The 24,859-nt window shown below is 39.5% G+C and overlaps 1 protein-coding gene across 1 annotated transcript in view; it reads right to left on the bottom strand.

Annotated features, from left to right (window-relative positions):
• The window catches only part of ARID5B (AT-rich interaction domain 5B), a 203,625-nt gene extending 181,977 nt beyond the window's left edge, over positions 1-21,648 (bottom strand). The window contains exons 1-2 of the mRNA XM_049790626.1: positions 21,389-21,648; positions 20,326-20,586 (exon numbers count right to left, since the gene is read on the bottom strand). Of these exons, the coding sequence (XP_049646583.1) occupies positions 20,326-20,586; positions 21,389-21,409 (282 nt within the window). The 5' untranslated portion in view covers positions 21,410-21,648. The remainder of the gene's footprint in view (positions 1-20,325; positions 20,587-21,388) is intronic.
• Between the last annotated feature and the right edge of the window lie 3,211 nt (positions 21,649-24,859).

A 24,859-nucleotide genomic window follows, 5' to 3' on the forward strand; every position in this document is an offset into this window, starting at 1 on the left:
CTAAGATTAAATTCAATAGTCCTTCAGGGCCTGTAGTCTGCTAACAGGCAGATGTTTGCATGTGGATCACATTTTTAACTCTAATCAAGTTTGACTATAGGCCTACCTGCTCTTAGGAACTGGAAACAAACAGGCAGGTAAAGGCACTTGCCTTGCATGTGGCCACCCATGGTCAGATCCCAGCACCTCATATGGTCTCCCAAAGAGCATCAAGAGTGAGCCTGAACACAGAGCCAGGTGGAAGCCCTGAGCTCAGCTCAGTGAGGTCCAACCCTTCCCCTCCACAAAAAATAAACAAACTTTGAGATAAGTTGCTAGGCAACAGTAGATAGAGAATACACAATTTTTAATATCTGATACATGTCTACATTTTGGGGTGATAATTAAGTCTGTAACTGCCAGTTTTAACTAAGCCTGGAAATTAGATTAAATCCTGCTAAGAAGTTGACAATGCAGTGGAAAAATTATTACACAACTATCTAAATTCCAAAATAAGTGTTTATCCAAGTGATCTTTTATGGGCAAACAGAGAAATTTGCTATAATACTATTTAACAATATAAGCATATAACCGAGAAAAAAGGAACAAAAAAAATTAAAATATAATCTTACCAAGTCAGGTTAACTTTATAGGTGGTTTTATTTATTTATTTATTTATTTATTTATTTATTTATTTATTTATTTATTTATTTATTCATTCATTCATTCATTTATTGTTTTGGGGCCACTTATTTATTGTTTTGGGGCCACACCAGGAGGTGCTCAGGGCTTACTCCTGACTCTGCATTCAGAAATCGCTCCTATCAAGCTCAGGGGACCATATGGGATGCCAGGGATCATACCCGAGTCAGTCCTGGATGGGCCACTGTGCTATCACTCCGGCCCCTACCTTTATGTTTTATCTTCTTTAAACAAGCAGAGGAAAAGGGGCTGTTCTTACTCATCTCTTTATCATATTCCACAGTGCCACAGTGCCCAGTACAAATAAGTACTGTTTCAATTGAAGTCAAAAGACCTATATTTTAAACCATAAGTTTTGTTTTTCAGCAACAATAATATAGCATTGCCCTCAGCAACCACAAAAGAATTTTCTCCTCCAACCTTTTCAAGATTAACTTTTAAAGGCTGATGGTACAACTAATTACAACTGTGCCACCTATAATATAATATATTGCTCATGTAGACAGTCATCTAATCTTCATCATTAAGATTAATCTAAGACTTTGTTTAAATCATGGGGAAAGGAGCAAAAAATAACTGAGCCCCACCCACCCACCCAAATTTAAAAAACCGAGATATCACAATATTCTGACATGCTGAGCATGTTTTCACTCCACTGCTTAGAAAGGTCATGTAAAGAATTCCAGAGGTCAAAAGTGATTTGAACATCTGCTTGGCTGTCTATTGAATTACTGATCTCGTAACATCAAAAAATGCAGAGTGAAAGACAAGATCTATAAATATATATATATTTTAAAACGCACACAAAACAAAAGAGAGCCTGTTTATAATTTTCAAAGACACTCGCATTTATGCTTCATACAATTTGCATTAGGCAAAGCATATTCAGGCCATTAACTAGAACCTTCTCTCTTACTGTCCAGATAGTTGGGGGTGCATATTTTACAACCCAATGAATGGCTGCTGAACACACATTCAGCCCCCAGGAGCATAAGACACAATTAGACTATTATGGAGAATATTCACAAGAAACAGAATGGAACGTATTATTTCAGTTAAAACATGCAGAATTCAATTACTTTCTGTATTTATAACCCATGTACAGTCGATTTTGGAATAATTTGGTGAGAAGTTTGAGGACTATAGCAGTGGTTTCATCTAAATTCTAGTAATCTGATATACACTGTGGGATTAACCCAAAGCAAAAGGATTTAATGGCCCAGCAGGCTGTCTCTATTTTGAAGATCCTTCTTCCAAGACTCCCCCAGCCATTTTCACTGAGATTCTTTCCTTTTAGAGCCTTGCTATGATACGTTTTGTTTCTTAAAAGAGCGTGGCATGACTCATCTTAAAGCAGTCTTTGAGGAATATACTCTTATTCCCAGCAGCAAAAGAAGAGGTGGAAGAGAAGGAGGGAGAAGTAAAAGAAAAAAAAAAAGAAATGGAAGATGAGCAAAGGGAGAAGAGGGGGAGAGGCATAGTAGATAAACCAACTTCCAAAATAGTGATGTGAAGAGTAGAAAGTAGGCAAGGTTTTGGGGTTTTATTTGTTTGTTTTGTTTTTGCGATGTTAAGGACAGAGGTAAATTTAATGCAGCGCATCTTCAGCAGATCAATGCCGGGTTTCCTGGGGATTGGTACATGAAAGTGGGAGAGGATGGGAAGGTTAGGCTTGGACATTCATTGGGCATATTGAGATGAAACATCTGGAATGCAGGTGGTGTCTCTTGACTCTATCATTCTCTCCTATATTCTATTCCTTCTAGCTGATGGAAATGAGACGCCCCCCTCAAGATCATTGGAGAGCTAAATGGGACAGAAGAAAATGAATTTAAGGGGCTAGTTACCAAAGTGTTTCACAGTGACTTACACCTCAAATCATGGTTTTAAAACAAAACAATAAACACACTGAACCGAACCCAAGAAAAGTTTCTTGAGACAGATGAAGAACCAGAAAGCTAAATCCTATTTCCAATGAATAACTTTTTAGCTATTGTCCTCCAAACAATAGTAATTCAACGGTTCAGCCAATAAATTACTTATTAAGGAATTACAAACAGTCCAGAACCATGAGAGATTATACTGAGACAATAAACTTAAGATGCCCCTGAGCAGGAAGGGCCAGTGGCTAACTACCATGATGGCTTGATTTTCTAGAAGCATCGATTTCACATTTGCCAGTCACAGCCAATGAGATCCACACCTTTTACAGAGAAGGAAACTGAGGCCTGGAGCATGTTTATTAAATATAAACAATGGAGAACATTTGCATCTTTGGTTCTATAGTGCTACAAGAATAAGCGATTAAATTCTGAGTGGGAAGAGAAAACACACGTGAAATTACTAACCAGCCCTGACTTTAGATCTACCGTATTTTCCGGCATATAAGACGACTTTTGAAACAAACAAAAAATGTCAACCGAAAATAGGGGTCTTCTTATACTCCGAGTATATCTCGAAAAATGTTTCAATACGCTGCTAAACGAAAATCGTCTGAATATTGCCACAAAACGAATTTTCCAACTCCATCCTGTAACAATCACTGCAAGGCTGCTTGGACCGCCTCTCTAACTCAGCCAATCCAAGCAGGCTTTTGATGCATGCCAACGAGACAATGTTCTGGACCCAAATCTACACTGTCAAAAGCCTGCTCAGATTGGCCAGAGTCAGAGAGGACGTCTATGACAGTAGAACCTTTGGACCTTTGCTTGTTGTGATTGGCTCACTGTGGAAGATACAGTTGCAGCACAGGAACGTTCTGTCTTATACAGCAAATATAGGCCTAAACCTATGTTTTAACTGTAAAATTAGGGGCCGTCTTATACTCTGGAAAATACAGTAGTTCAAACTTGTAAACCTGCCCTGCTAGACTTCTTGAAGACCTAACTTTACACAACACCCACTCAACTCTGTTGCCAAAAACAGATTAAGTATATCTGTCCTTTCTATTTGCCTTTTTCTGCCTAGGATTTTACACACACACACACACACACACACACACACACACACACACACACACACACACACACCGTACCAATCATCTCTTTTCCCCCAAAGTCCTCATCAAATTATTATTATTAGCATTATTATTAATTACCATTATTAACATTACCATTAAAATTATCATTATTATTAATGCTAATAATAATAATGGTAATAATAATAATAAAAATAAAATTCGGTTTTGGTACACCTAGCAGTACTCAGGGCTTACTCCCAGCTCTGTGCTCATCTTCTCTCCTTGCAGTGCTCTTGGGCTATAAATAGGTGGTGGCCAGGACCTACACGAGTCATCTGCATGCACAGGAAGTGCCTTTCCCCTGTACTATCTCTCCAGCCTCATCTTGTTCCTTTATTTTGGTTTGGGGCTATATCCTGTGATGCTCAGGACTAACTCAGAGATCATTTCGGACAGAATTCAGGTCATCTGAGCCCACCAGGAGTGATCCCTAAGAGTAGACCATGAGTAAGGCCTGAAAACTGCAGTTGAGGTCCAAAACACAAAAACAAAGATTCAAGAGTAGCCTTCCTTGTCACTGAAATCGCATTATTTTGTTCTTTCTTGGAGCTGCATAGTATTTTATTGTGTATGTATGTATATAAAAAACACAGATTTGGGTGGGGGGAGTAGGGCCACTTCTGGTGATGCTCATGATTTACTCCTAAATCTGTGCTCAGGTATCAGTTCTAGAGAACTTGTAGGACCATGTGGGATGCTAGGGAATCAAACCTGGCTCAGCCATGTGCAAAGCAAGCACCCTACCTGTTATTTCCAGTCTCTTATTTTTATTTTTTGGCCATATCTAGCAATGCTCAGGGCTTACTCCTGGGTCTGAGCAGAAATATGTACAAGGCCCATGCTCTACCCACTATACTTTCTCACCAGCCTCAATACCACAACTTCTTGATCCATTCATCCATAGTTGGGTTTTGGGTTGTTTCCATGCCTTGGCTATTATACTATGTGATGTGTGATAAACATAGGTGTGCATATTTTGAAAGGCCTCTTCACAAGTCCCACTTTCAAGAGTGTCTTTAGCATGACTATAGATAGACCCCCATCCTGATTCACATGAGTTTCCTTTATTTCAACAGCTCAATTCTTGGTCCTTTCTTAGACCTAAGGCTAAACCTAGTCAGAAACCACTCTCCTCTCTGCATATTATTTCTCAGTCCCCACAGTTTAGATCTCTGGCTGCAACTTGCTGCCTCTTTAGAGTTAACCATTCTCCTTTGATTATTCACAGAAAACAGAAGGCAAAAAAGTTAAAAAAAATTATAATTGCCCAAGCTCTCTCCTCTTGACATTGGCAAGTCATGTTTTGTTTGACCTACAGAGGTGGCATTCACTTGTTTATGTTTTAAATTTTGGGGAATACACCCATGAAGTTTAGGAGTAGCTCTGAGTCTGTGCTCAGAAGTCATTTCTGATGATACTCAGGGTCACACAATGCAGAGAGTCAAACCCAAGACTCCAACCTGCCAAAAATGTGCAGAACCAATTGAGTTATCTAACTCTTTAGCCAAATTGTGTTTATATTTCAATTGAAGTGCCAATTAATAAACACACAAAAAAATTGAGATTTCTGGTGCTTCCTGAAATATGGAAAGATGTAGCAATATTGAATAACATTCCTGTTGGCAATGATGAGCAAGACCCAAGGCAAAGCATTGGAGTTGTGCCTTCCCTTGCTCCTCCAAACTTCATATATCACTTCTCCCCCAGGCCCAGCTCACTCTCCCATTGAGCCTGCCCGAGTCAGTGTGGGCCTACATATATGTCCCTGTGCTAGCTTTTCTTCCCCTGTTAGTGACTGTATACAGGTGAGACATCATAGAGCAGGAAATTTTTAGATATTTTTTACTTTTATAAATTAATTATTTTTTATTTTTAAACATTTTTTAACAATTTTTAAACAATCTTGAAACTTGAACCACAGACCAGTTTTTCTTCAGTTTTACTTGAAAAAGGAAAATCTTCTGAGAATTGTACACCCCTTTTCTAAGAGCATCCCCGTTTGTTCCACTACTTTTCAGCAGTATAGCAGCCAGTGTTTCTGCCTTCTGTGTTCTGAAATTGTGACGGGTTAAACTCCCATTCAGTCTGTCATTTACCAAGTGAAGGAGTTCAGAAGCCCAGACAAACTGACCTCTTCATTTATCCACTACAAAATGGGTCAGACACAAAAGTCAACCATACAGAGTATTTCGGAGGAGTCAATAAAAAAAAGATAATATATAAAGTTACAGGATTTAATTTTGCTATTACCTTTCTTAATGACATTTTTAGATCAAGGAGTTGGCAAATATTTTCTGTAAAGCGTCAGATAATATATTAGACTAAGTATCACTGTCTTTATTGTACCTGCTTCAGTCCATAAATTTTCTGTAAAAATTCCCAGAGATAATTTGTAGACAAGGGGGTGTAACTCTCAAAACTTTCCCAATAAAACTTTATTTATAAAGCAGGACACAGACCAGACTTGCCTAGAGCCCTCAGCTTGCGACCCCTTTAACATTCCACACCCAGACTATGTAAATCAGTTCTAATGATACTATCTATGCACACAGATCAAAATTTCCTAAATTTATATGACCTAACACCCCATTTCAAGAAAAAGAATTATTCTAAATGTATCCTCTTGGAAATAAGTCAACCTTCTTCAAGTGAATAAACAAAAAGGATTTCCCAATGACCACAAGAACGCCATTACTCCTCATAGATTATTGCACACGCACACACACACACACACACACACACACACACACACACACACACACACACACCAAAAGGTGGTATCACACACACAAACACCAAAAGGTGGTATCATACACTTTGGGAAATATTAATAATCTCAAGAAGAACAGGTGCCCCAATAGTCATCTCTAACCTTTTACTGGATTTATCAAAATGAAGGTCAGTCAAGCAATCATCAGATAGGGCGACTGTTGGGATTTCTTCAGAACTGGACTCAAATGTGATTTGTTTCCAAAATGCCTTCACAAACCTCCCTAAGAAGATCAGATGACTGGATTTTCCCACAATCCTGACCACATTAACATTTATTTGTTAGATACTACAATTCACCAAAAGTCATTGTTCACAGGAAAATCTGAAGTCAGGATCTCTACCATTTCCAATCTCCAGGTCAGAAGAGGGTTGAGGGACAGACACTGAGACTCTTCTCATGGGACATGTGCAGGAGACACCAAGTGCTCACTGTTTACGGGGTCCCCAAAACTTTCTTTATACAAATGCACCCTTATTATTACTATTATTATTATTATTATTATTATTGCATTTTCTTGTACATTTAACAGCTCATTCACTGCAATATTCTAAAGAGCAGGAAAATAACTCCCAAGGACAAAGAACTGACTAAAATGAAGGACTGAAAGAATAGCTGCAAAGTTTAAAGACTACATGTCATGAAAGTTCCAGTGTTAATAAATCTCAACTATTCTAAAGTTATAAAAATGTATCTAGAATATAATGTGAGTAGTCAAGAGAGAATGAGGTTTCAATTCTGGCTCTAAATGTAAACTCTATGCAACTCTTAGAAAGGCTACTTAATCTCTTTGGACTCTGTGATCTGATCTGTTAAATATGGACATAGCCACTAATAGCAACTTTATAGAATTTGAAGATTAATTTTCATTTATATATCTGTATATGCAATTCCTGACATAAAATAAAATAGTTTCTTAATAAGTGGAAAATTAAGTGTCTTTTCATAATCTGGGTAAATCTCTTACAGATGATTTTTACAAAGAGAAAGCTGGGGCATTTTTTCTGGAATGTGAATTGTGAAGTAATTATGAAGACGTGGAGAGATGAAGGTAAAATACAGCAGAAGAAGGAAGTGTAAATTGATTCTAAGATTTAAAAATTTGGAGATGATGTCTCACATCTCATTCGGGATAAAGCAATCAAGTTGCTTCTTCTTTCCTTCCCTAAGAGAAAGAAAGCTTTCTGACAACAGAAAGCTTCATCTGTTGATCATTATTCACTGTGCTTATTATTATCGCCCCAGTATGGAGAAATAATTTAGTAAGCACACAACAAATATTTCTAAATAAATAAAACCAGCCATGACTAATTCAGATGGTGGCAGCAATGTCAATTCCACTTATCACAAAAGGTGGCATCCTGGCAAAGCTTTTCTTAAACCAAAATGGCGATGAAGCTGAGTATCAATCTTAACATCTGTGCAATCACCAGTTCTTTGGTATATGCCTTATTTTTAGAATACAGCCCTATTTTCCATTATTGAGTATAAAAATTAATGAGGATGTCCCTCAGAGGTCTACTATCCACTGGTATAACTCAGCACAGAATGGCATGACCTCAACATACCCATCAGAAATATTTGCCTTCTTTTCTCAGAGTATAGACTCAATGAATCAGTCCTTCCCCAGAGTTGCAATAGAGACACACACTAGGTTCTATTTGAACGTCTGGCCTTCAAGACTTTTGAGTATGATTTTTTTGGGTGCAAGACTGTTTTTTTTTATTAAATACAGAGAGCTGGACAAATCGCTTGGATCTCTTCAATTATGTATAGCTTCTGAAAATGCCATGGAAAAATCAAACGCAAAACTTTCTCTTGCAGAACCATGGCAAGTCCTCCCAGTTACCTTTGACAGAAATATCAACCAGAGTTTGTCACTTCTAATACCAAATCTATAGCTATTGGTGCAGAGCCAGAGGGACCAAGCAGACTATCAACATGGCCCTGTTCCAGCCAGAAGATCTTTGAGATTCTTAGAAGCAACCTTTCCTGAGTCCGATTCATTCTTGCAGGTTAAAGGACTTTGTTCCATAATACAAATTTCTACCAGAATGCTTTCAAAGTTGGGCAGTTGCAGAAGAAAATGATCTAAAACAAAATCAGCATTGAAGAATGTCTAAGGACAAAATTATAAGCTAAAATTTTTTCTATATTGTACCTTATCTGGCAAGTTTGCCTTTTTCTCTACTACTCTTTTGGTCTGAGTTTAAACCAAATGATGGCAAGAGAAGTCTGACCCGTTAGTCTTGGTCTATGTATCTCTCAGCGGAATTCGAAGACATTTTAGGAACTTCTTAAATAATCTCACTTCCTTTATTTATTTATTTATTTATTTATTTATTTATTTATTTATTTATATTTTGGTTTTTGAGCCACACCCTGAAGTTACCAGGGATTCCTCCTGGCTCTGTGCACAGAAATCTCCCTGGCAGGCACGGGGGGACTATATGGGATGCCGTAATTTGAACCACCATTGGTCCTGGGTCCAGTGCTTGCAAGGCAAACACCCTACCACTGTGCTATCTCTCTGGCCCCAGACCTCACTTCCTTTTAATTCAATTTCTTTTCACTTTCCTATGCCTCTGTTTCTTCAGCTGAAAAATGGATTTAGTGCTCTCTATTTTGTTAGGAGAATTAGAAATAACAATGAAAGAATGTGAAAACTAGCATAGTACTAATTCACAAACTTTCAGAAAATGATAGAAGCAGATAGAATAGTTATCAGAACTCCAGTTAATTTTTAGAGCAAACAGTATTCTGTCAAAATGATTTTTATCTCTGACTTTTTTATAGCAAGCTTAAGGGAAATAATAACAACATAGCAACGTGACCTATTATTAATCGGTGATGCAGAAAAGACTTTGGGCTGGTTGGTGGCAAACCAAATCTACACACATATGTATTTGTTGTTCCTATATTCATACTTTAGTACACATGTATTTAAAACATATTTGTTCTTTAAGAAAAACACACAGAATTAGCAGGTTTAAATTATTCGCACTTAGTTCTTTGTCTCCAGTTATACTGTGTTCTTTTGTGCTGGTAAAACAACATGTGCTTTAATTAGCAAATATCTGTAAATAATTTACTTGCTTTTCAAATACAATAGAACAATGGAGTCAATTTCACATACATTTACCCAGCATGCATCCTGGGCCTGAAGTCAGATGCTCCCATTGTTCAATAACTCTACCAAACTGTCCAAATCTTGCTATATTCTATGGTGAAGGGAAGGGGGAGACTGGAGAGAGGGTTCTAGAAACCCGGTAGCAACTTCCCATTCTACATGACCCCACAAGGCAAGTACACAGAACATTGAGCCCAAGTGAAAACAAACTTTTATGATCTCTAACTCTGAAGCCTTCTCAAGGAACTTGGAAATGTGCCAAGAGCAAAGGGCACTGGAGTAATGGCTTTGGGACATGGGCCACTCTGCTGCCCTGTGCATTAAAATAGTGTGAGACCCCCCCCTCAAAAAAAACAAACATCAGGTACAGTATACAGGGCCTATTAATCATCAAATCTCATCTAGGCTCTGTAGGGTTAAAACTGGGCACTGCGCAAGCCGTACAAAGAAAGATATTAAATCAAATGAGAATGACTGCTCCAGGACTGGAGGCATTATTATTTTGAATAAGATTGAAAAGGCCAGAAAAGGCAATTCAAAAACATTTCAATTATGTATTTCCCAGAACTACATCTTTGAGCAACGAATGCAAATGTTTTTAGCACGATAAAACTTCTTCCCACATAAAAGCCTATAAAACAGGTTGAACAGCATATACTTTATATATCATCTGCATATTTTTGACTATTAATAAAAAAAATTCAAAATCTATGTAGGCTTTACTCTCCTAAGCAATACAGTAATTATGATTAAGGGACAGGCCGCACAAAAAGAGCCAATTTATCTTACTCGTGCTCAGGAATACTATTGTGTAACTTAGCAACTAAAGACAAAATATGGTCTAATTAATTCACTCCTATGCTTATTTAAAAGACACAATTAGAACATTTTTATTTTCCAGCCTGCACAGTAGCTCAACATGCTTGAGGGTGTAGAAAGCAAGCCTATTATTCTAAAAGACAAGAGTTTAATGTTTAGTGCCACAGATCAGGCTTAGAGCTCAGCTCTGGGAGGAGGGGGTGTTATTTCTCAGCCAGGGGCTGCTGGAGTCCGGAGAAAGCAAAGGTGTGTTTGGGGGTGATATGTTTTAGGGTCCACTAGCCTGACTTGCAGCATTAGGACTCTGCCCTGTTTTGTTCTCAGAGTGGCACAAGATTTGCTAAGGGGTTGCGAACTTGATGGTCAGATACGCAAGGACAACTGTCACTGCAGTCTCTCTCTATACAGTCACAAAGATTCTAAAGAAAATTCATGTCCTTAAACCACCCACCCTAGTCTGCATGATAAATGTCAAATATCCATCTTCCACGCTGTTCGCAAGTGTATCTGATTTTAAAAGCAGAATTAATTTACGCAAGTATGTGCTGGAGATGGATGCCATTAGCATGACTCTAAAGCACTCTTTCAATAGTCATCTTCATCTGCATGCTTGAAATGTGTTGTCGATGTTACAGTCCAGAATTGGAGCCATGTTCTTTGGAGGGAAAGGTCCAGGTTCTAATCTCTAGAAAACTAATAAATATACTTAGAATCTATATGAAAAAATTGTCTTCCTTGAACAAGGGCCCAAGAGCAGATTTTTCAAGAAATGCAGGAATCTCTGACCATATTTCTGAAAGATGAATGAATCCTTAAGTCAACAATCAATAAATGCATTTTAAATTTATTTAAAAGCCAAGGCAGCAGGTAATCACTAGCTACAATAATGTTCTGAGTAGACTATGGCAAATATCCAGCTATCCTAGACATAAAAAAAAATCGCAAGCCAATAAATTTGATTTGAGCAATTATATTCTCAATATTGGTTAAAACGAGACTTTGATAAATGAGCTTGAGTTCGTGTATCACTAGATGTCACTATGAACAATGGTATGCTTTATTAATAATTAATAACTAAGTATTTACACGTATGGACTCGTGTTCTTCATAAAATAACATTTCCTTGGTATGTGCCCGACACTCTGGATGTCAAGAGAGGTTTTAATCATTTACCATTTTGAAGGCGACCAGTTTGAAGAGCATGCTGGCCTGAGGAACTGTTAAGTGAGGGTAAAACCCCTCTTATCTAAGGTTCTGTCTTTTCCAGAGACCTCTCGTATGGCCTGACATTTTATGGGTTAATGGCTCCAAGAGATGGCCATGCTAGCTTCAGCCTGATTATTCACTGCCCCAAACTCAATCATTTCTTTGGGAAGTGCTTTGAAAATGTTTCACACTTTTTTACATCCTATGGTGCAAACTGACAGCGACTTTTTAGAAAAGAAAGAAAAGGTGTAAAAAGGAGTGCAAAAGCTGGCTACCTAAACGTGAGGGCTCAAAGGCCTTCTGACAGAATAAAAGTTAGGCCAGCTTAAAAGAAAGCAGGCAGTGGGAGAGAAAGCATTCTGAGTATGCCATTCAGTCATTCAATAAATAGTGAATAGCACAGAATACTGTGGGGGGCACAGGGGTGAATAAGACACATTCCTCGGCCCCTCAGAGATCTGCACTACAGTGAGGAGGGGTGAAAAAGAGGGGAAAAAGAGGCAAAGGGAAGAAAGAGGATAACTATCACTTAAGGTTCAGTGTGCAAATTACATGGAGATTTAAACCAACCACTTGTCTCTAAGATCCCACAGGGCAGGAGTTTTCCTGTCTTATTCACCCCTGTATTCTTAAAGCCTAGATCTAGCTCTGGCATCAAGTAGGTGGTTTTATAAATATGTTGAGTGAATGAGTGTTCCAAGATGAAAACATTTCTTTCTGCTTTCCTACCAATTGCCTGAGTTATTATCTACTTTAGGGAATCCTAACACAGAGACTGATGGCTCTGCTTGTCAGCAGCACATGGGAATGGCATCTGAATTCTACAAGGGCTGAAGGCATTCTCCTTTATCTCTGAACCCCAGAGTCTAGCACACAGTAGGTCCTCAATTAAGATCTAAGGAGGTAAATACATTCCTTTTCCCAAAGCATGCATCTAATAAGTTTTTCTTTGAACACAAATTGAATTTATTTTCAATACATTTCACCAAATGCTATATTGTTATTCCATTTTTTTAAAATCAGGTGTTGATTTTTCTTCTTTTCTTTGTTTTGTTTTTGGGGCTCTACCTGGGGTTGCTCAGGGGTTACTCCTGGTACTGCACACAGGAATCACTCCTGGCAGGCTCAGGGGACCGACCATCTTGGATGCTGGGGATCGAACCAGGTTAGAACCTAGGTTGGCCACTCGCAAGGCAAGTGTCCTCCCTACCCACTGTGCTATATTGCTCCAGCCCCAAAATGTTGATTTCATCTCCTATCAAGACCAATGGCCTTGAGAAAAAGGCCCACATCACAAACTGTTTTTAAATTATTACTGTACTTTGCAGCACAATGAGCATATGGTCAGGAATTAACAAGTGGTTTTTTTTATTGACCAAAGAAAGAACAAAACTGGCTGTATTTAGGACTTTAACCATATTAAACATAACTATGTATTAATTTTTAATAACTAGAATCAATGCTGGAAGGGTTTTATATGTAGACTGGTTTTTGACATATTGATATTAAGTGCTATTTTGTTAAATTTATTGGATCTTGTTCCAAACCTGAGGAAAACTACATAATCACATTTCCTTTCAGATCAATTCCATATACTTATATTAGTATATTTCCACAAATGACCAAACGCAAATCATTTGCACTACTTGAGCCATATGGTCATTGTCACAACTACTCAAGTTGCCCTTATTGCTTGGGAACAGCAGTGATAAAGAATATGTCAATAAACAAGACTGTTACAATAAAAACTTTATTTACAAAACAGAAGTGATCCAGAGCTGATCCTCAAAGCCTTGACTTGATAATGTTTATCGCACTCTAATACATTTTCACACATATAATTAAACAGTTCTCATTCCAGTTCTAAAGGAATTGCTAGAGAGGAAAATTAGAGAAACTAGGTTTCTTTAGACTGAAGAAAATTACTAAAAATAAATAGCTATTATAAAATGGAGATCTGGGAGATTCCTTTCCAATTATTATCCTTAATTCACTCAACAAAGTAGAAATCATTAAACCCATTTTTGGATGAAAATACTGAGACCTTGAGAGGTTAAGTATATTTATTGAAGGCCAGTGAAATCACTTGAGAAATCTAACATCTTTCTAAAGCACAGCTAGAGACCAGAGACTGTGGCCAGACACAGAACAGGGTATAGCTTAACGAGCACCTACTACTAGATCTTTAAACATGTCTGCCTAACACTACATGTGATAAGATCAGGCAAGCTTTGAAAAAATCCTGCTGATCCAGTTGGCAATATACTTTAAGAGTAAAACAAAAATCCTTATGGAGTCTTTTGGTTTGATGACAGGTAGACCCAAGCTAGAGATGAAAGCCAGTCTGATTTGTGGGCGCTTACATTGGCTTTATAGTCTGCCCACTAACCCAGAACCACCCTCCTAGAAAAATGCTTGTTGAAGAAAGTTTGATGCTATTGGTCTCACACTTTTTTGTTTGTTTGTTTGTTTGTTTGTTTGTTTTTTGGTTTTTGGACCACACCCGGTGATGCTCAGAGGTTACTCCTGCTGTCTGCTCAGAAATAGCTCCTGGCAGGCACGGGGGACCATATGGGACACCGGATTCGAACCAACCACCTTTGGTCCTGGATCGGGTTGTTGCAAGGCAAACACCGCTGTGCTATCTCTCCGGGCCCTGGTCTCACACTTTTAAAAATAGATTAATATTCATGATTATAATAATCAACATTATTGCACAATCTATTACTTTTTTTTTTTTTTTTTTTTTTTTTTTACTCAAGACTAAGTCCTAGTTCTTTTTTTGGAATGGGGCACACGCAGTGATTCTCAGGGCTTACTCCTGGGTCTTCGCTCATGAATCGCTCTTGGCTTGGGGGACCATTTGGGATGCTGGAGGATCGAACCGTGGTTCGTCCTAGGTCAGCACATGTAAGGCAAATGCCCTACTGCTTGCGCCACTGCTCTGGCTCCTAAGTCCTAGTTCTCATCTCAGGAATCACTCCTGGTGAGGTTGAGGAGCCATCTGTGATGCCTGGGATAGAATTTGAGTCAGTCAGGTTCAAAATGAGCATCCTACTTGCTGCATTATGAATCTGGTCCCCCCAACCTCAACACCTTATAAGAGTTCATTTAATACTTCAAATAAGTCTTAGGGTTTTAGGTATGATAATTCCATTTTACATATTTGAAAACTAAAGAACAAAGTGTTTAAAAATAACTTGTAGGTCACACAACTACAGTAAGACTGTTTGAAATATGTAACTGAGCTGGGGTGATAGATCAAAGGGCTGGGTATATGCTTTGTGTGTAGAAGACAGGCTTTAAGCCTTGGTGATGCTTCTTTAAGCATCACCACACGGTATGCACACCAAAAGATAATAAATAAGTAATTTTAAAAATAATAAAACAAGGGGTGATACTGGAGAGTCAAAAATCACTTTTAGAATGTCCCAAGCTAGAATCTGCAATGCCTAATTGTGCTTAATCTTTCCCTGACATCATTATTTTTTTTACCCATTCCTAGACATAGTTTGCCAGTTGCACAACAAAACTTCTGGTAGATTCCATCCCATAACCACTCAGGCTGAAACTTAAGTTTGCACAGCCACCTCGGTTAAGAACGTATATTACCAATGGATTAAGTACCAGGCAGTGTGAAAATGAACATAATCAGAAGTTCTCCAGTAACAGACCAACTATTCAACTACTTTGCCACTTTCTTCCCTGAAGAGTTTACTGCTGAGTGTGGCAATCATGGGTTATTATTAAAAGACATTTAATTTCTTACATATGACCCTGCTATTCACTTTCCTGGTAATTTAAGACAGTATCATGATTGGGTCCAGGTACTTCCACAGAGACATAAAAGTTATGAAGTCGGCGGTCTATAAATTATGACTATCTACCATAAAGTCACCATCATCATAACTCTTCAGTTTATTTGAATACTTTACACAGTTTATTAAGTGTCCCTACATTTAGTGTAACTCCTGATAACAACTATCAGTCAGCCTTATCATCGTTCCCATTTTGCTGCTCAAGAAACCTAGGCTCAGAATGCTTATTCAAGGTCAAACAAACAGTAAATTCTAGAATCAAGATGTGAGTCCTGAAGGTTTTCCCTTAACACCCACCAGTTGGGAAAACGGAGGCTGATGTAAGCCTAAAATTCATTATCATAATGATTGGAACTAAAAATAAAATGGAATGATCATTGAGAATGATATTATTACTCTTAATGGTTTTTTTTTTTTTTAATCCCTGGCTAGCGTTTGGTAAACTTTCGAGAATGATCTGCTATTTAAATATCTCATGACCTTTGGCAAAGCTAATTGACTAATCACAAATCTGAACTGGACAAGGAACTGCCAGAATAAGACACACCTCTTGAATGACTTGGTTCTGGTTTCAGTGGAAAAATAAACTAACCCTAATTATTATCTAAGAAGGCCTAGGTGCTTGCTGCCCGATGACCTCTACTAGTCACATAATCGTTCCAAGATTCTGTCTCTACCTGTAAAATGGGCACACCGAGCCTTCCTCTATCTACCCTTGGGCAATTTTTGCAAGGCTGGATAAGAAAAACAATCCTCAAGAAAAACTCTCTGTAAATCATAACAAACCACACAGGGACGCTATTTCTCACCTTGCCCAAGGTTCACTTTCCTGCCTTTAGAACTGACGTCTTTCCATTGCAAGACCTGGGGGCAGAGACAGAACGGTTCTCCAGCACCCAAAACACCACACCGAATCCTGCCTGTTCTTTGACAATAGATGCTGATGTCAGCATCAATCAAGAAATTACTAACCTCCATTTGGTTACTTAAAATACACTGAACCGGCTGATTAAATGTGCTGAACATTTTCTTCAAGTCACACACATCCCAAGAAACGTGCCTCTCTCTCTCTCTCTCTCTCTCTCTCTCTCTCTCTCTCTCTCTCTCTCTCTCTCTCTCTCTCTCTCTCTCTCTCTCTCTCTCTCTCTCTCTCTCTCTCTCTCTCTCTGCCAGTTACACACATCCAATGGGAAATGCATCATGCAAAACTATCTAAAATCAATAATTAAAATCATTTCCTAGTCTATAAACAAATCAATGGAGTAAGTGAAAACAAAGCAAGTGGCCCTCTCTAGGTGCCTGCAAGTCAGTGCTGGCTTCAGTGTCGCCCTCCCTCCTCCTAGGACTGCTGCTGCTTTATTCTGCTATTTGGCTAATGAATGACTTAACTTAGGCCAGAGGGGATATGACATCATCAGGGTGGAAAACCGATCCGCACCGGGAAACTTTCTACCTGCTTTACATTTGTCATAATTATTTTGCACAATGCAGCCTGTATTTGCATAATTTTGAGGCGTGTCATTAGCTCAATTGAAAATTGTTTTAATATGGCTGAATATTTCACAATGACATGAGCCAAAGTCCTAATGAAATATAGAAGTATAATCATACAGCTAATTACCAGCCGTGTTAGCATTAAAAAACAAATCATGCATAATATTAGACGATGTATATGCAGCTGAGGATTATAAATAGAGCCATCTCCCTCCCCCGAGCCCCCTAGAGTTTACTTTTAAATGGCAAGATTAATTTTTCTCAGGTATATGGCTCATAGACCCAGTGACGAAATGCAGATCATTATCACGGTTTGATTTGTCATTGCTCCATAATAAACGATTAAAAAAATATCTCACGTTTTTTAAAACATTTCTCTATTCACCATCAGCAATTCTAAGCAGAAGCCGCCTCCGGCTAAGACCAGCTTTTATTCTTAAATCATAACTCACTATTAATCACACCAACAGAAATTAAAACTGAAACAAATGGGGGTCAGTCAGGGGGGTCTTTTAAAAAGAAAAGACTCTCTAATTTCAATTCCAAAAGCAAAAAGCAAAAAAAAAAAAAAAAAAAAAAAAGTGACCACAAAATATCCCATAAAACACTGAATAATTTCCTTCTGGGTTTAAGTCAGAAGTCTATTAGGCTCCGGCTCTTTTTTGGATATTTAATCCTTCCCTTTTCCAGATCACAGGCCATGTTGAAGTAATAAATTTGAAAAGCAAATAATAAGAAATCGGGAGGGAGAAGAAGGGGGGGAGGGAGGGAGACAGCTGCGCAAGAAAGTTGGGCCAAGGGGTAGGGGGGAGAAAAAGGGGGTTGAGCTACACCTTGGAATAAGGGGGTGCCAAGAGCTCAACCTGTTGGTAGGTTGCAGGATTTTTTCCCCCACCCAATTTCAATGCAACACTTTTGGTAAAAAATAATATATAATAATAATAAAATAAAAAATAAAATTGCAGGCAGGCGTCGGGCTTATTTGGACAAACGTTTAAAAACCTAAAGCTGGCGGGGACGGGGGAGAGTGGAGGGAGGGGGAGTGGGAAGAGGGAGGGAAGGAGGGAGGGAGGAAGAAAGGAGGGGCCTAGGGAGGAGCTTGTTTCCAAAGAGGCTGATCCTAGGACGGAGGCTTTGGACGTTCCTCCGTTAATTAAACCGGCTGCGTAATTGGATCCTGGGGGTGGAGGGGTGGGGGGAAAGGGAGGTAGTAAAAGGGGGCGATGCCCCTCCAAGTCCCACCACCACAACCACCACTACCAGCTCCATCCATGCCTGGGCATTCTGGAAGAGACTGGCAGGGTGCAGGGCGCAGGGGAGCTGGAGTGGAGTTGGAGGGTGGGGGAAAAATCATTCATATGTAACAGTCCAAAAAATTAATAATAATTATTAATAACAATAATAAAAAGAGCTTTACACCTCCCTGCAAAGCTCCAGAGCCTGACACCGACCTAACCACTCTGCAAAAGTCTCACTTTGCTTAACAAAGCCGTGCCAGGGCTGCAGTGCAAGTGGCAACCCTACCTCCCCAAAAATAATAATAACAGTCCCCACCCCAACACCCGTGGCTGGCTTCTAGGGACCTAGGCACCCTCGAGAGGCGTCAGGAGGGGTGCGTCCCATCTTGCTTGACAGCCAAGGAGCTCGGGGATGGAGCAAAAAGGAGCCAAGGCGCCCTGCCCGGTGGGTGCCAGTGGGTCCCCCCACGCGCGTCCGTGCGCCCCCGAGGACGCGCAGAAACGTGCCAGGGGGAGGAGAAGAAGGAGGCTCCGTCCCGTGTCCTTTCCCCACCCACTCTGGGAACCGTGCAAAGACACAGACAGACAGACAGACAGACACACAGACAGACACACACACACACACACACACACACACACACACACACACACACACACCCGTTGGCATGCCAGGCCCCTTCCTGCCGCTTCCACGCAGCCCCCCGCGATCGCGCTGCCAAGCATCCACGCTTGGCATCCAAGCAATGGCTTAGTTTAGTCTTGGAGGGGACTATGGGGGGTGTTTGGGAATGGGTGGGTGGGGTGCTGGGTGCCCCAGGGAATGGGTGGGGGGCTCAGAGACACAGAGAGACAGAGACAAGACAGAGAGAGAGAGTTGTGGATGCTCAACGTGTCGGTGCCCGTTCCAGGGTTCCAGGACCGCTTTGAAATGCGCCCGGGCAGATCTGCAAGTTATTTGGTTCTGAATTCAGCCTGATTCCAGGGATCTGTCATTTATCACTTTATTCAACACGTCTCGGCCAACTCCTTCGCTTTTGATCTCCCTCTGTCTCCATTTCGTAATTTCCGCCCTCTTCAACATATCAGATACTTACTTAAAAAAAAAAGACCCCCTCCCCAAAATTGCAACGTGACCCCCACTTCTCCAAAATACCCCTTCTTCACCCCAAAGAGATACCAAACCTCCCTGCCAGGCCCCCTAAGAACCCACAAGCCCGAGACGCCAAGGGTCAATGCAAAATAGAGGGGTTTTTTTAAACCAGAAATAAAATTAATTAATTAATTAATTAATTAATTAAAAAGCATGGAATGGTCGAGCGAACGATCTTGCTCACTTATAGACACACAGACACACATTCACACACACACACAAAACCTGGAAGCCCCCCCAAAATACACCCTCCCTCCAAGAATAAGTTATCTGATCTCGCCTAAAATAAATTAATATAAATAAATCAGCATTTGGATCCTTTTTTATAAAAAAAATTTAAAAAGCTGACAGCCAAACTCTGACAATAGCCCAACCAAGAGCCCCCCCAAAAAATAAATAAATAATTTAAATAAATAAATAAATCAAATCAAATACTCCAGCCCCAGCTAGTGGCGCTATCCCTTTAAATAAAAAAAAAAAAAAGGGAGTCGATCCTGCTCGCCTTTGCAGAAGTGAATACAGTAAATTTTTTTTTTTTGCAAGCTTGCCCCAGTGCTAAGCATTTTTCTAGGAGGAGGGAATAAAAAATAGAATAAAATAGACTAGAATAACATAAAATGACATGAAGTAGAATACACGCAAATAAAATAACGTGACATAAAATAAAATAAATCAAAATAAGTGGCGTGATATTAAATAAATAAATACAATAAAAAAGTAAAATGAAGTAAAATAATAAAATGAATGAAATAATTAAATAAAATTAAAATAAATCATCTTAAATAATGACATAAATAAATGACATGAAATACTATAATGAAATAAACACATCATAAAATAAAAATAATATAAAAATAAATAAATAAAATAGAATAAAATACCACCCCAAAAGCCAGAAAGAGCAGAAGAGAGGGAGACAGATACAAGTTTTTCTGTTTTTTTTTTCCTTTTAACAAATTTTTTTTGATATATTTTTTTTTTTTTGGCATTTTTTTACCACCTCGCCGTGGTCGCTACTCCTGCCCTGGGGAGTGTCTTCGGGGAGGAAATAAAGTTTGGAGCTGGAGAGAAGTTGCCGGCTGGTCCGCTCTTCCCACAGCAGCTGCAGCTCCGCTATGCAAATGGGATCCCGGGGTGTGCAGCGTACAAAGAAGAAGTCGCCGAGGGACAAGATCCGCGCCCGGGTTCTGCCTTCCAGGTGGAACTGGAAAGCCTTGTAGAAGATGTAGGGCCCGTGCAAGCCACACGGAGAGCCGACCCACTGCAGGGGAAAGAGAGAGAGAGAAAAAAAAAATGGGAGTAAAATAAATAAATAAAAAATTAGGAAAAAAAATAAAGGAAAAAAATAATAAATCCTTACCATCATCATGCAAGCCAGCCAGCCAGCCACCAGAATCTGCACACACACACACACACACACACATACACACACACACACACACACACACACACACACACACACACATATCTAGGTTCCACCCCAAGCCACCAATTTTTACACACCAGACACCCCACACCACACTCAACCCAGCAGAGCTCGCTTGGGTGGAGGTAAAAAAAAATTAAATAAATAATGAAATCCATAAAAGTCAAAATTAAAATAAAAATCAAATCACAAAGCTATCCACCCTGGCTGCCTCCTCCCTGGCTGATAATTCATTAATAAATTAATTTTTTAAAAAATATTTTAAAAGAAATATAAACTCCTTTTTTTTTCTTCTTCTTTTTTCCCCCCAGCTCCACCTTCTTGTCTATTTGAGGCGGTAAAAAAAAAAACAATAATGACATGATGCATGTTTGAAGGATTATGATGATGATAATAATAATAATAATTTTGGGGGTGGAAACAATAAAAAAATAATATTCTTTAAAAAAAAAAGGTTCTACCAGGGGGGTATGCAGTGGCAGGGGGGTATGCAGAAGGGGGGAAAAGTTTGGTGGAAAAAGTTTGTGGGGGGTGTGGGTGGGTGGGTGAGAGGATATGGGGGAGCTGAGGGGGGAGAACCTGGGGTGCCGGGGGAGGGGGCCCGAGATGGCCAGAGGGACGGAGGAGAGCGAAATACCTGGAGTGAGTTGGGCTCCATCTCGACGTTCTGAATTGATCGAACTCAACATTCTCCAAACTTGTTGGCGTGAATGGATTGCATCAGGTCCTGGCAGGGGAAAGCCTTCCGCGCTCCAGTCCCCGCCGAGGCTCAATATAAAACGCCCCCCGCGCTTCTCCAAGACCACCAAAATGACCAAAAATGACTCCTAATATTTCTCCAGAGTCTCAATTTTTAAACGGTATCCGAATCCTGCCGATCTTCCATCAAAAACGGGGCGATCAAATTCATCCAAGGAAAGGAGGCTCTCTACCAGCTCGGCGGGAAGCAAAGGGATCAAGGCCAGAAATGTCTACGAGGGGGAATAAAATTCGAACCTGTGTTTAAAATGTGCGCAGGGGGGCTCTTCTTCTTGCACACCTCTTCGATGCGAGGTGGGAACTCGAGGAGATTTTTCAGAGGGGATAGAGTCGTCCAGCTGCGCCGTGCATCTGACAGGACCTGCTTGTATATATCTAATATAAAGAACATTTCCTGCAGAGATTCCGGGGCGCTGCTCTTCTTTCTAATGCTCCTTAGCAGATTTGCTGTTATTAGAGATGTAGATTTGTTTGATAGTTAAATTACGCTTCCTCACTGCCATGTTGTCGAGAACTAAATCGGTTCAAATTCTCTGTGCATTGCCTCTTTGACCAAGGGAAGGGGGGAAAAGTGGGTTATCGATTATATAAACATATAAATATTAATGCATTTGTTCGCTTCGCAAAAAAAAATAAAATGAATACTCAGCAGCCCCCCCTTCCAAAAATAAAAAAAAAGAAGCAGAAAGACAAGTGAGTCACATTGCACACACATCTCAGAATTTTATTTATATTTTGATTTATTTATTTATTTAATTTTTTTTTTGCAAGCACTATTGAACGGACAAGCGATTGCATTTAGGGACTTGGAACAATAAACGATGCATGATCAATCAATACATGCGAGCAGCGAGTCTGCTCGGAATAAGGAATCCAGGCTCCCGGTTTCTGCGTGTGCATTCTTTAATTTTGAAGTCTATACCCCAGGACGTGTTTACAATGCTGATGGACGCCAAGGGCGCTCTCAAATGATAATGTGTTTATATAACCCGGCGCTACAGGAATCATATAAGGACTCTTACCCCACCCCCAACTCATCCCCCCGCCAAAAAATAAAAAAAAATTTAAAAGAAGGGAGGGGAAGCTTCCTTCAATAATAGTTTGGAACTAAAGAAGAAAAAGAAAGAAAGAAAGAAAAAGAAAAGAAAGAAAAAGAAAAAAATGCATTTACAAACTAATTCCATGCAAGCAGAAATGAAGCTGCTGAAAACTAGGAGCATGAACCCCGTAAATCAATAAAGGCTTTTTAAAAAAAAACATATATATATATTTATATATAATAAATGTGTATATTTATTGTTCTGGAGCCCTGAAGCATTGCGAGGTTTGCGTGCAGGGCTATTATGCAAACAGAGAAACTTAAGAGCGACAGAACGAACAAGGAGGAGAGAGAGAGAGAGAGAGAGAGAGAGAGAGAGAGAGAGAGAGAGAGAGAAGGGAGAGAGAGAGAGAGAGAGAGAGAGAGAGAGAGAGAGAGAGAGAGAGAGAGAGAGAGAGAGAGAGAGAGAGAGAGAGAGAGAGAGAGAGAGAGAGAGAGAGAGAGAGAGACTGCAAAGCTCTCGCTCGCTGCGACCCAGCTGCCGGTCCAGCGCCAAGCTAAATTGCATTTTCGCAGTGTTGATGTAAAATGGTGTATTTGCTTCCCCTCCTCCCCAAAGCTCCCCCAACTCCTCCCCTCTTTCCACCCACTCCTTCCAGCCCCCCCCCCAAACTCACTCTCTCTCTCTCTCTCTCCCTCCCTTCCTCCCCCCCCCTCTCTAATTTTTTTTATTATATTGGCACCCATCTTTCCAAAGTAGGTCTGGCAGGCTCCAAAAAAAGTAAACATGTACTAGATGGGGAATAAGGTCTGTCTAGTATGACAGTTGAAACTTGATCTGTGATAAAATTACAGGATGTTGAAATTACTAGTAAGCTATTTTTAACGCTTTCGCAACGTTTCACCTCTAGTCACAGCATCTAGATGAAACAGGATTACTTTAATGAAAATTATATTCACATGGCTGAAGTTAATACATACCCGACAGAACACAAATAAATGCCTCATTTTCGGGGGGGGGCTGGAGAGTGGAAAGGACCCTCCCTCTGTGTGTATTATTATTATTATTATTATTATTATTTTATACCTTTTCCTAACGTCTGCGTCTGCTGCAGTAAGAATGAGGGCACTTAACATTATCTAAACCACATTTTTGATTCACAACATGGGGAAGTAATAAAAAGCAAGATCTATCTCGTTTCTATACACACAAGAGATAAACGATAGAAAATGGCAGATCCACCAATTACAATAAGTAATAAAACCTCGTGCCAAAAGAGCCCGGTGATTCTGAAAGATGTCGAAAACTATTTTAATAATTTAAAGTAATCTCACAACTCTGCACCATGAATGTAACCATTTCGCAGCCTCCCCCATCTTCTGCATTAGCCAAATTATGACTTGCACATCACTCTTTAATTATCTTCCTTGAAATTTCATCTGATCTTTCTATTTTATAAACATGGGTTACAAAGAGAAATTACAGCTCTCTGGTGCTCTCTCTCTCTCTCTCTCTCTCTCTCTCTCTTGCTTTTTAACTTTATGGTGCATACTGCAGACAGTTGATTAGAATAACCCATTTTGTTCCATTTTTTTACATATGAATGGGCTTGACTGAAGGGCATTTTACATATTTTTTTTTAAAAAGCACATATTTGAGGTGCCTAAGGCATCAGTGGGTCTCTGTCCTATGAATGTAAATATATACCTCCAGTTCAAGAAATCGTATATTAAAAAACTTGAATTGTAGTATTTTGACAAGATTATATTTGAGATCTACTCTGAGTCAGTTTCCTGTATGACCAATGCAGCAACATTTATGCAGGAAACCTCAACTAAATGCCTGAGGGGATCCCTCTATTGTGTATTAAATCTCTCTCAGAAAAAAAAAACACAACACACAGTTCTTTATAGCATCTAAACAACTTCTGCTGTTTAGTGCTATAAGTCTTTTAAGTATCTATAAGGGACTCCATCTAATTAGAAATCCAGTTTCTATGTCTCTTCCAGGTAGGCTCTGTGCTAGGCTGCCTGCTGAGAAATCTCCCTTCTCGTAAACTTCAGATAAGGTTTTGAGATGTTAACAATTGCAGGGATCTAGGTCTGAATATTTCTGTAATCAGATGAATACTCAATTTGAAAACTGAGAGCCTAGGTCTCCTCTTCCATCTCTTTTAACCGCAGACCCCCGCCACCTTTAATACTCAATTTCTGTTTTAATAATTAAACCCCACTTCCAAGATGAAGACCAGTTTGTAAAAGTACAGATCATCATAGTGTGTGTTTACAAAAAAAAAATACGACATTACC

This window comes from Suncus etruscus, chromosome 17 (genome assembly GCF_024139225.1).
Source record: "Suncus etruscus isolate mSunEtr1 chromosome 17, mSunEtr1.pri.cur, whole genome shotgun sequence".
Lineage (NCBI taxonomy): Eukaryota > Metazoa > Chordata > Mammalia > Eulipotyphla > Soricidae > Suncus > Suncus etruscus.